The sequence below is a fragment of the Mya arenaria genome, chromosome 17 (genome assembly GCF_026914265.1).
Source record: "Mya arenaria isolate MELC-2E11 chromosome 17, ASM2691426v1".
Taxonomy (NCBI): Eukaryota; Metazoa; Mollusca; class Bivalvia; order Myida; family Myidae; genus Mya; species Mya arenaria.
The window spans coordinates 10466093-10479567 of record NC_069138.1 but is presented as its reverse complement, the minus strand read 5'-3'; the positions used below and the strand labels follow the sequence as shown (position 1 = coordinate 10479567).

Here is a 13475-nt window from a genome sequence, read left to right as displayed (position 1 = left end):
TCAGTTATGAATTTCTTGTTGGTGGTGGGCAGAAGTCAGTTATGAATTTCTTGTTGGTGGTGAGCAGAAGTCAGTTATGAATTTCTTGCTGGAATGCGTTTTTATTCACTGCTGATACACTTGGTGGTTTTACGGAATTCATCTTATTTTTAGGGCTCTCTTCAGTACAAGAAGTACACTGGTTGCGGAGCAAATTATTTATGCATACATCAACGCCAACAAAGAGTTATTGTCAAAGATTTCCAATAATAAAACATCCTCACTAAGCAATGTTTCTCTGACCAAAATTGCACTAATTACTTTGGCAAATTAATACATTTCAGGAGTAAGAGGAGAAGGAATTTTGAAACAAAAATATATCCCCACTGTCCCACATTGTACACATTACCTACATTAATATAATCATAAGGTTGTGGAAACTGACCTGTCATTGAGATTATAAATGTTTCGGTATCGACATCGGTCATTACTCAAAACCGTTTAATCTATCAACTTGAAACTATGTGTTCATGTCTTCAATGTCAATATGTATAACAAGTCACAAACATCTGGTTTAAAAAAATGCGGAGTTATAGTTTAAAACTAAATGAGAAAAACGGGAAGCCAGGGGTATGAAAAAACAAACATTTTATTTTTCATTATTTATCGGAGTTGGTATATACTTGGAACGTTCAACTGGATCAAGGCCTACTGTGGTTTGCTGTATAAATTGTGTGGTTAAGAAAATAAATCCGGTTAAGGTGACATTGGACTTGTATTGTTCGTTGACAATAGCGTTATATGGTCACATATATAAATGTATTAACAAGTTACACATACAAATGATAAAAAATGTTATCAAAACAGTTTAAAGAATAGAGTAAATGTATTCAGTCGAATACATTAAAATACACTCACCCGATCACAACACTGTGACGGATCCGTTGACTTGTGGTAACACACTTGACTATCAATCCAGGGGTCGCAGGTTCGGTTCCTCGCCGCACCACTAAACAATAATAATCGTCTTCCAAGAGGGACGTACAATGAGAGTTCCGTGTGACATTGCTATACACTGGTGCACGTTAAAGAACCAGGGTAGCTTTAACTAGGGTTACATTCTGTCTGTGCATTATGCTAAAAAAACAATATGACGAACAATCTTATCGGAGCGCTCGCCGAATGGGTCTAAAGTGCGAGTATAATTAAACTCAAAACCAAAATAGCATTTGATCCGTCTTAACAGTATAGCGATAATAGTTCCGAGTTGACGCAGAAAGTCATGAAAAACTCCAAAATTTGGAGAGGCGATTGTCAATAACACTAAAAAATCGTGAGTTACATCCGTAAGATCCATGTTATATGTGTCCTTTTCTGAATATAGATACAAAAAATGGTTCAGTCTATTCTGGATCACTTTTGATAGCAAGAATGTTTTCAGCAATTGGAGCATCGAGAGCGATCGCTCGCGTGTCGTTCATTGCCGTTGGTATCAAAAGTAAGAGCACAGTTGCTATAATTTATTTGAACGCAATTAAATGCCAGCAATCAGGCTTCAGGTCCTTTAAATATAATGTGGTTCCTTTAACAATTACCAAAGACGACACATACTTTTATAGCTGATGATGATTGTTTTCTTCCTGTGTTTCTTGTTTGGTGATCGTTTGACTTTGATCTGTGTACCGTTAAACAATATACTTGTAACATTTCATGCTGCGGTGGTTTTCCTGAAGATCCCATTGTTTTACTGGTATAATTTGATATCATCATACACTGGCGACTATTTAAGTACGTGGAATCTGCTCTACAGAAAAGAACGAAGCAACGAGCTCCAAGGGGGCAACCCTATCATTTACAAATAAAGATATTTCGATGTAAGTGCACATACAGTATGCTTTTATTGCTTTGTGACGTTATTAGGTTTTTTACCGTTTGTCTTTAAACTCTAAACTCAAAACTGTAAGGATTTTTTACGCATAATTAGCTCACATGTAAACTAAGAAAAAACCTACAAGTTATTTATTACCTTCAGCAACCCGTGCCAAAGCGCGCACATATTGTCACTCGGAACACCTCGACCAATATCCAACATATATAACCTCGGAAATAATACTCTTTTTTAACAAAGTCCATCGGCGCCCATACATTGAAAACGTGTTGTATGTATATTCAACCGACAGTCATGGACATTTTCAATGTTTTAGGGAGGAGAAGTAGTGACCTTATAACGGTCCGGAAAATTCATTTTCAAGTTTCTCCAAAGCGTAATGTTAGACACGAATCAAAATTATACATTTGATTACATTGTTGTTGTTATCGAGTGGCTCTACTTAGCTTACTGATAATTGAGTGATACCGACGGCCTCAACACATGCGTATATCTTGAAGTCTGTTACGAGATCGATTCCTTAACTTGACGGAGATAGCCGAGTTGTTACGATGAACTTTTTGCGTCTCTCGTTTAGTAATGTTGAACTTTAACAATACGTACAGTATATGCATTTCAATTATGGTCATTTTAATTTGTTGGGCTATTGGGATTGTCCCCGTAACTTTCATGTTATTATTAATTAGTGATGTGTCTTATAAAACAAAATAATGATAAATCAAAACGCTGATAGCGCTGCGAGAAAAGAGTTTAAAAAAGTTTACAGTAATCAATTGCCGCAAGGGGCGTGGCTATCAGCCATGGTTCTTCGGAGTGTACGAGTTTTCGATCGTTGTCTATATGTTCGTCATTTGACAGTATGGAGACTAGAACCATTATTAAATATAAATATTGACCCCAGATGTGGAGCGGATTGTGGAAACTACTAACTGTTAATGTTATAAACCGTATCCAAACCGGACCAAGGGTCCCATATAGTATATTTCATTAAATACACTTTACGAATTGAAATCCACGAATAGCTTGGGTATTAATAACGTAAAATCGGGTCATTTTCTAAACGGACCAGGCAGAATAAAGTCAACGTATATGTACATGTAGGGTTCCGATAATTAGTGTTGCGAAATAAGAGGGGGAAGGCATACCGGTGGACCCTGTGTGTTACCTATCTGACCGTATGATTATTTTATTGCAATTAATTTCATCTCATGCACCCATAAATGTTAACATAGATCAAATTTTAAATAATACAACACCCTGGACATGCAGATAATACCCATTTACTCTTAAATCTTCTTTCCTATGTAAAAAAAAGCTTACCATCCAGAACTATATTTCAGGCGCATTTAATTTATTTTGTACACTTCATCAAGTAAAAAAAAAGGTGTCTGACATTGAACAAGTTTGCAATATATTCAAAAAGTATAATAGAACTATGTGTAATCACATACTTGTGCCCCTGGGGTTGCTAGATAGAGCATTCGATGGAACAAATAGGTACCGCAAAACCGAGTTTTAGAGCACCGTCAACATGCAAGCGCCTATCAAACAACTTATCAAGCGTTTGTCAGACAGAGACATGTTTCAATTTTGACAAGCCGGTTAGCTCGGTTAATTGTTAATGCTTTTGGTCTTATAAAATTATTTTCAACATGACAACGGCTGTCATCATAGGAGGTGGTATTAGCGGACTTTCTTCCGCATACTACTTACAGAAAAGCGCTCGCTTCTCGAAGGTAAAACAATAGCAGCGGTACATGGAACAGTCAAACTCAAAGTCATGTATACATGCAATTTTGAAATTATATAATTTGCTCTTTCCGCACGAATAAAATGAATGTGTTTTTTTTGTGAAATAGTACAGTTGATATGATTGAAAGTTTTTCTCAATAGCCATAATGATTGGTACTTAGGAAAACCTTTTTTATCACCAAAATATTGTAACTACCGTAAATGTCCTATTAAATGCGACCTGCGCGTGGCATTTTGATGACTCAGCTCTTAAATAAAGAACCATTTTACCCATTCAGCAAGTTTTTAAAATCCGCAAAATTGATGTCAAAAACATGACATTGCAATCAGTATCCCCTGCATCATAGCTATAAACATTCCATGCTGTGTAAATCAATAAATTGGTCCACTGAATACATGGCTTCAGTATATCAATACACAACTTTTCGCAAAATTATTGCCACTTTCATTGTTTACAAAAGGGTATGGATTTTCGTATATGCATGATACCAGCATTTGCCCAAAAATGGCAGACGTAGGAATGCTTTTCAAAGGAACTTTTGCATTTTTATGTCTATTAGGGTATGCATGTTTAATAGGGCATTAACAGTACAGTACACTCCACGCGGAACTACCACTTTCCTTGGTGACTCGGAGGCGTTTTTAATTTATCGCGGATTTCCGCCGAGTACGCAACCTTTTTCCTCGCTAAATTTCGCCGAATTGCACCGAGTTAATCGTTTTCTATGGAGGGTTTTATTGCCGTTAGCGCCGGTGATCGAATCGATTTATTGACCTAATCGCGGAACTCCGCGTGTTGTGCATAGCTACTACAGAACATTGCTTCTGTTAAAACAGTATTGAATAATTAGATAATTAATTTTTCAAAGTACAGTAAGTTTCTTTTTAAAAACAACTATCAAAAATTTCCATATCAATTTTCATCAGCATCGTCTAACAACTGTTGTTTTTCACATTATGTAATTGAAAGATATACCATAGCGTGCGTTTGTGTTTGTTATTGTCATCTTTCTCTTACTATATTAAGGTGTTGAGAACTTAAATTAGATTAAAGTAATGAAGGTGTTGAGAACTTTGTAAGTGTGAATATTTTTCGGTCTTTTTTCCTAATTTGCATTTTACCTGACTTATTAATTTATCCGTACTTATCAATGGTTCTAAACTTATTTATAACGCATATAAGTGTAAATCCTTCATCAAGTTAATTAAAATCCCATTAAACACCATTTTATACATGCATTGAAATGAATAACACATTCTATCGGCTTTAGATCAAACAGTCACTCTGTGTGACGTCACATAACTCACAGTTTTACCCACGAGGATCTGAGCATGTATATTGTTATGCAGGATTAATGTGTCTGAGTGGTGTTTTCGAATGTAACTGGAGTATTGCATTTCCAACTTTAATTCATGACATTAATTAGTTACCTATATCATTGAATGTGTTGACTTTTATTGATGATTCAATAAGTATAACTGTACATAATTGCTTCATATACAGTCTATAAGTGTGTTACAAGTTTTAAAGTTTATTGGCAGATTGTTTTACAATAATGTCATGTCTTTGTTTTCTTCATCCCTTGATTGCCCTTGTTTTTTATTTAATCCTCTAATAAATATTTCACACTTTCTCTTTCTACATGCAAAACATCGTTTAAGATGGGTATTTACTAATTAACTTGTCACAGTGGTGTACTATACGGTTAGGTAATCTAGCCAGGATAAAAGATGAAAATCAATAATCTTTGTCTGTGAAACTTGGTAAGTGTGAAAGTTACGATTGATGTCCTTTGGGTGTCCGAAAATTAGGTACGCGAAATAAATTATTTTTATAAACAATTACGGGTGTAGCAAAAATTATCAAATAAATTAAACAAAATTAGATACAGTGGGAGATTCTTATCGGTTTTCCTCCGAGTTTCGCGGTGTTTTTACCTCCGAGTAACGCGGCGATTGTAATTATACGGTCCACTGATCAGCCTCGGTGGGTGAACGAGTAAAAACGCCGAGGAAAGAGGATTATGATAAATTGGATGTCGTGTCCGCGATGACCAAAATCCGCCGAGGAAAACGGAAAGTGGTAGTTCCGCGTGGAGTGTACTGTATATATGTTAACATGTGCATCATATATGACACCTAGTCTACCTAACTGGACATCAAAGTATTTTGATAATTTGTTAACTTGGCAGAATCGAGACAGAGATACACAACAAATGTCAAAAAGATGACAAAGTATCTCTGTGTCTTCTGTGGTGTTTTACGGATATGGTTTCTGAGACCCACGTTTGATCCCTGCTGCTGGCAAAGCATTTAATTATTTCTTTTATATTTCCTTTTTTTAAGAATATCTTAAAACAGACAAGCATTTACAAGCAATGATATAATTAAAGAGACATTTATTCAAAGGATCAATAAGGTGTGTTATATAAAAATAAATCAGTTAAAGTTTGTAATGCTACTGATTTGATAAAAGTCAGGGAAAACGGTAGTGATTATAATTGCTGCACTGCTTTCACCATTTAGTTTACTAAAAGGGGAACCGACCCAACCATGTAGACTTTTATCACCTTCAGAACCCGAATTCAGCTACTTTTGTAATTCCCATTTTTTTTATATTATGGAATCATTGATTGTACTGATGTTATACCAGCTGTGTTTATTTCTGATAGTACGTCAATTTCCTATTATTATTTTTTTATAAGCTTTGAGCGTTTAAGCACGACATTTATAAATTTTCCCAATTTGAAACTTCAACACTTTGGAATTGCCCAATTTCACTAAAAAAAGCCCTTTATCTGTCTTGTCCCAGCCATAGTTTTCAACTTTTGTAATTATTAATTGCATTTCAATCAAACTTCAGATATGTAGAACGCCATAACAATAACATTGTTAAAATTTTCTGGGGGGGTAGGGGCTAGCCCCCATACCCCCTTCCAACACTTGAAACAAAAAATAAATTTTGATTCTGGTAGAGGGGTGCAAGTCAAAAGGTGATGACTTCACTTACATCAAATCATGGATTCGCACCCTGACAGCCCCACACAGTGAACTACTCAAACATGCACCTAACAGCCAATACACAGTGGATTGCATTTTATTTCTGTCCACCTTTTTCAAAGGAAGGCCGAAAGTCATTGTCTGTCTTGCCATTTGTAATGTCATACCTTTTAATTTTCAGATTCTACTGCTTGAGGCATCTCATCGCATTGGAGGCTGGATGAAAACTGAACAGATGGATGGTGGAGCCAAGTTTGAACTCGGGCCGCGTAGTTTAAGAGCATCAGGGAAGGGCTCAGGATTCAATACCCTCTGTCTGATTGAGGAACTTGGGCTCTCAGATCAAACCATCCATGTTGCAAGGAGTGCACCAGCTGCCATAAACAGATTCATCTACGCCAATGGAAAGCTAAATATGATTCCTAACCGGTTTCTGTCCTTCTTCAAGACCATTCCTCCATTTAGTCAACCAATGTTTTTATACTTGTTGAAGGATATGATGTCAAAGACGCCAACAGACGAAGCTGATGAGACTATTTATGATTTTATCACGAGAAATATGCACTCTGATTTGGGTACTTATGCTGTTGACCCGATGTGCAGAGGGATATTTGCAGGTAGGGTTTAAAAAATACATTTAGGTACGGGTTACCCTACCCTGCCTATGAAATAGGCACCTTCCCATTTTTATGCCCCCGAAGGTGGGCATATGAAAATCGCACCGTCCGTCCGTCCGTCCAGCTCAATAACTCGTGTCCGGGCTGTAACTTTCCCTTGTATGGACAGATTTTATAATAACTTGCCACATGTGTTCCACATACCAAGACGACGTGTCGCGTGCAAGACCCATGTTCATCCCTCTAAGGTCAAGGTCACATTTAGTGTTTCTTCACAATGGAGCATAGGTTGTCGTGTCCGGGCTGTAACTTTCCCTTGTATGGACAGATTTTAAAATAACTTGCCACATGTGTTCCACATACCAAGATGACGTGTCGCGTGCAAGACCCGTGTTCCTACCTCTAAGGTCAAGGTCACACTTAGTGTTTATTCACAATGGAGTGCTGCATATAAGGACATAGAGTATAGGTTGTCAAATATGGGTGGTATTTTTATGTTCAGAGGCAATTTAAAATGATCAACTTTTCATGTACTGACGTTGTTCATAGGTCAATGTCATATTCGGGGGCATTCATCACTTAGTGTGACAGCTCTTGTTTATAAAAAAATCTCTATATTTTTTTTTTTTGTTAAGGGTATTTTAATATGTAGTTTAAAACCTTTTATGCTTTATACAGAAAATTACTTTAGCACAATTTTAGAATTATGAAAATATAAAGCCTAATAAAAAATAAATAAATGAAATAAAAAGCCTACCTAACCCACCTGATTTTGAAAAGGATGTACATAACCCTAAGTGAACCAATTAATTTTTTGTTGGCCTAGGGTTTAAACTATCATTAAGTATACACTCCAACGCACAGGGTACAGCAGGTAGAAAATTCAGCTCTATGCTTATCAAATAAGACTCACCATGAGCCAATTTCTGACCACTGTGCGCAAGAGTGTATAATTCATTTGAAGTAAATGAATTATAATTATGAAATTGAATAAAAACCACTGTCGATTGTCTTAATAAATATTGTTTTTTATTTGATTTTATAACCTTATTTGCAGGTGATTCTCGACAGCTTAGTTTACAATCATGCCTGCCAGTACTGAAAGAAGCAGAGAAACTAGGAGATGGTTCCCTGTTTAGAGGCATCATGAAGAAAAGCAAGGAACCGTACGTGCACAGCAAAGAATGTGCACTGTTTAAAAGGACTAGAAAAGAACGTTGGGCAACATTTTCATTTAAGAATGGTTTACAAACATTATCAGACACTGTTAAAGATGCAGTGGTATCCCATCCTGAAGTGGAACTTTGTGTTAACTCGCCGTGCGAAAGTGTGTCGTTTAGCAACGGCAAGGCGGAGGTGACAGTAAACGGTGAGAAAATTGTTGCCGATCATGTTGTGTCGAGCATATACGCTGATGATCTAGCAAAACTACTACCTCAAAATTTGGAGCAACTGCAGAATGACTTGTCCATGATTCCCGCAGTTAATACAGTGGTGGTCGTAATGGAGTTTGATGGGGAGGTTAGTTAAGTTAACAGTATTAAGTGTCACAGGTTTCACTTATGGTTCAACTCTTGTGTGTTGCAGTTCCATGGAACATCATTATGTCTGTTTCAAAGGCACTTTTAATGGGCTTGACATGTCGCCATTTTGCGTCTTGTTAGAAATTAGCACCAATTGTATCAGAACAAAACATAATTTTATGACATTGTTGAAAACAAAAATAGCGAGCTTAGCTTAATCCTGTTATAAGGGACTTAAGAAGTTTCGAGAAATTCGGCATTGAAAGTATATATAATAATATATAACCAGTATATTAACTGATAAAATTTTGGCATTAGGGATAGAGCCAAAAAAGGTCTATTAAGAACAAAAAATTCCAGGAATCTGATCTGGGCCTTCCTACAAGGGTCATTATTATTTCTTAAAGCTTCTTCAGAAATATTTTGTTGTGTTTCTAACAGAAAACTTACCAATCAAAGCTTGTACTTGCAAATCTGAGCTTCTAACACTGATTTTTTATTTTCAATTCAGGTAATGCCCCCGACAGTAGGGTTTGGTCATCTGCTGCCATCCCTCGAGGACAAATCTCTACTGGGTGTGATCTACGACTCCTGCACATTTCCCGAGCACGACCGCACAGACAAACCTTCGTCCAGGTTTGTAGAATTAAAATCATGATTTTCAAGGTTTATTTCAAGTTCATGGGAATGACAATTGTTGTCTGTTGCTTTTCAGTAAAAATTGGGCATAACTCGTACGATAATTAAGCCAGCGATTTACGATTTACTTTTTTTGCCTTTCTGTGCCTTTTGTCTCTGTCAACATGACAGTGTTAACGAAGTTTCATTTGAATATTTTAAACATATTTTATAGTTGTGTTCAAGGGCTAAAGGGACAGTGTCACAGATTGGCATCAATTTTTTTTTATTTGTAATGAATCTCAGGACAATTATCTAATAGAATGTGTATATATCATAATTGTAAAAAAAGTACCAAAATGTAAAAAAAAAAAAATTGTCGGAGACCGGGTTCGAACCTGCATCGCCAAAATTGAAGTCCAGCGTCTTACTCACTGAGCTACAAAGGCTTTTTCTAATTCGGTGACATCTATACACCTACCTCGGTTATATCACGTGATAACACCGACTAGCCAATTACGCATAAGGAATGAATTCTACCTGGTAGTCTAGACATACCCAGTAATCTTTTTTAATGGAAAAATACGAAATAACTGCTAAACTTAAATAAATTGTTAACTATGTGGTACTTCAGTTAGCAAGTTTCAATGCATTGTACACATCGATGCCAAGTTTATGTCAGTTTTCGATAATTTTCTCTTTTTTTCGCTATTTTAAATGTGATACAGCACCTTTAAGTTGCTCTCTCACAGATTGACTTTTCTTTTAAAAATTTTTTCGGATTATCAGATGATGTTGGTATCAATGCCTTCAATTCAATCATACAGGATAACTCACAATAGAACAGATCAACAATTGTTTGGAAAACTGCCAAAAAACTCATTTTTATTAAAGCGTTAGTAATGCTTATATCCATAAAGCATAAATTTTTGAATGTAAAATATGAAAAATTGCAATAAGTTTTTTGCAAATAAAAAAGATGTCAAAACATCTGTGAGATGCAGCTTTAAACTTTTTGTACATCGACAAGAACAATGACCCCAAGGTAATGACAATACCTCAAACATTTTCATTTGAAAAACAGACAAGCTATAAAAGATATATATCCTCATTTCTAAACAGCCTTATTCTGCTTTTAAAGCTGCACTCTTACAGATTGAATGTTTTGACAACTTTATTATTTTTTGTCTTGGAACGAGCCAATTTTTGCGAAAATCCATGGAAACCAGTGATTTAAGACTGCTGACAAAAAATTAGGTCGCAGATTTTTATATTTAAGTTAAAAAATTAATGTTTTATGCCTTTTTTTTAAACCGTTAGTAACGCCATAAAATACTGATTTTCGTACGGAGTTATGCAAATCTGCAATCTGATATTTTGTCAGCAATCTTTTATCATTGGTTTGCAGATATTTACGCAAAAAATTGCTCTTTCCGAGACAAAAAATAAAAAAGTTGTAAAAACAGTAAATCAGTGAGCTTTTATTAAAACCTTGCAGGTACACAGTGATGATGGGTGGGGCATGGTACGATCACCTCACGGAAGTTGTGCCGTCAATGACGGAAGATGCGCTTGGTCGTTACGCCGTCTCTGCCTTGAAGAAACAGCTCAATATCAGCGAAGACCCATCCATGGTGCACGTCGAGAAGCTCCACAACTCGATACCTCAGTACTTAGTAGGTCATGAGGAAAAACTCCAGAGAATTTCCGCAGTTATTGAAATCGAAGAACTGCCTTTGAGTCTCGTTGGTTCGTCATATCGAGGAGTGAGCGTTCATGACTGTATAGACAACGCGCGATTGGAGATGGAGAAAATAACGCATATGGATTTGATGTGATGTGATTTTATTGTATGAAATCTTGTTTGTCTGTAGAAAGAGTAGAAAAAAAAATATACAAGTTCCATCTACCATTAAGTTTAGAGTGATTTTATTTACAGCAAATTGGAAAACGGTCATTCTTCTGTGATCTGATCTTATTTCAAGTTAATGTCAAGTTCGATAAATGATTGTTCAAATTGAACACAAGCCCTTAGTCCTGCACTGAATGTTATATGCTTTTAAGGATAAATTTCTAGATCCTGTTAAAAAATAACATGCCAAGCTTTAGTATAAGAATTTGGGCTTATTCATTCAAAAGTCGATGAAAGGAAAGGCATATTTTGTTGGGGGGGGGGGGGGAATGACAAGAAAAGTGTTGTGATAATGGTTAATGTTTTAAAGTTTAATAGTAATATTGTTTTGAAGTGAATTTGTTACAGTTGATTTATTAGTATAAACTTTTAACATTGTTTCGAAGTTAAGTTGTTACAGTTGATAAGTATAAGTATAAACTATAAAGTGGGACCCTATTAAATCACCATTAACCCACAAGTTTGTCAATTAAGAGGGCCCGAAGCTGAAATGTCTGAGGAAAAACCTGTATTAAACAAACTATTTATGAACACGACTTGTATATGATTTAGAGAAAATACACCATTATGTTAAAAGATTGCAAATAAACAGATGATGAATTGACTGTATGGACTTGATGGGTTTTTTCTTGATGAAGTTATTTTTATACCCCATAAGGCTGGCATATAGTTTCGCACTGTCCATCTGTAACAAACTTTTTCCATACTCAGAACAGTTTGACTTAGGACCATCAAACTTCAATGGTTTTTGCTCTTGACCCCTATTGTTTTCGGGTCAGAAAATCAAAGGTCAAGATCACATCAACAGTCTTGTGAAAACTATCTGCACAATAACTAGAGAACAGTTTGGCCTTTTGGGGTCAGTAGGTCAAAAGTTCTAGATCATGTCACTAATCTTCTGAAAACTTAATCTGTACAATAACTAGAGAACAGTTTGTCCTAGGACCATCAAACTTCATGCTATATTGCTGTTGACCCCTATTGTCAAGATCACGTCAACAGTCTTTTGAAAACTTAACCCAAACAATTACAAGCAAATTTAGTGCTACATGCATGTTGCCATAGACCAGCAAATGACCCCTATTCATTTCATTGCATAAAGTCAAAAACCAATAATCAATACATTTTTCTAATTATTACTTTCAAATGCATCTGAGTCTCAGTGAAAAAGAGAACGCTTGGACTGAAAACTCTAATCAAGTTCCTTTATGAAATAAACCAACTACCTTGATTTGGCAATGTTTCATATTTTTCTATGGAGTCATTATAGTGGATATTATAAGCTCAAAGGTCAATTGGCTATCACTCTGACAAAACCATATCAGGGGAATTTGCCACGTTCCTATGACAACTCTTCTTTTTAAAATTGCGCTCTTTTCATGTTGCTTGCAAAGCAAGGCCAACACAAAGGAATTAATTCACATAGGAATTAATTTGTCTAGCATCAGCTTCAAACTTTCGTTTTCTAATAACATGATCTACAGACATCAAACTTTGTTTATATGCACATTTATGGTCAGTAGCTGTGCTCCATTTATTTTGTGGTCAGAAGCGCAAGTGACCTTTATTAGAATAATGGTGGACACACCAAACAGCAGATGCATTAGTATAATGGAAAATCAGCACTTACAGTCAAGTTTTCATATGAATTCAATGCCTTGAACAACTTAAGAGGTAGATTGCTCTTGACCCCTAATGTTTAGGGTCAAAGGTCAGTTATGAAAACTTGACCCAAAAATCACATGAAACTTCAGCGTAAGGTTGCCATTGACCACCCCTATTAAGTTGGGTCAGAAGGTCAAAGGTCAAGGTCACGTAACAGTCTTATGAAAATTTGACCTCAAAATCATATGAAACCAGTGCTAGATTTCCATTGACCAGCAGATTGCCCCTATTGATTTGAGGTCAGCAAGTCAAAGGCCTAATCAATACATGGAAGAGTCCTGCAATTTTTGTTTCAGAATTATTCCATCCATACTGACAAAAACTTTGAATAGCTTAGCAAAATACTAGGGATGCAAAGGAATGCCAAAATTGATATTTGAATGTTCAGCTGTTCTTTTGATCAAATATTCGATTACCAAAATGATTCTTTTAGTTGTAAAACTTATACCATATTATTCGTTATAGTAATAGCTGCTTCTTTTTAACCCTTCTTTGTCGTAGCTAGTACCAACAATGGAATC

The 13475-nt window shown here is 35.9% G+C and overlaps 1 protein-coding gene across 1 annotated transcript; it reads left to right on the top strand.

The window, feature by feature from the left end:
- The first annotated feature begins 3445 nt into the window (after positions 1–3445).
- LOC128224271 (protoporphyrinogen oxidase-like) lies at positions 3446–11293 on the top strand. The gene is made up of 5 exons (XM_052934075.1): positions 3446–3603; positions 6801–7236; positions 8294–8757; positions 9271–9395; positions 10876–11293. Exons 1-5 carry the CDS (start codon positions 3520–3522, stop codon positions 11213–11215), a joined length of 1449 nt encoding a protein of 482 aa, XP_052790035.1. The 5' UTR covers positions 3446–3519; the 3' UTR covers positions 11216–11293.
- Positions 11294–13475: the final 2182 nt, after the last annotated feature.

What these genes read in the sequence shown, in the direction of transcription:
- LOC128224271 (XM_052934075.1), top strand. Translation starts at nt 3,520, where the DNA reads ATGACAACGGCTGTCATCATAGGAGGTGGTATTAGCGGACTTTCTTCC. An exon ending in AAAGCGCTCGCTTCTCGAAG is followed by an intron (nt 3,604 to 6,800) that starts GTAAAACAATAG and finishes TTTAATTTTCAG; the next exon opens with ATTCTACTGCTTGAGGCATC. An exon ending in ACAGACAAACCTTCGTCCAG is followed by an intron (nt 9,396 to 10,875) that starts GTTTGTAGAATT and finishes AAAACCTTGCAG; the next exon opens with GTACACAGTGATGATGGGTG.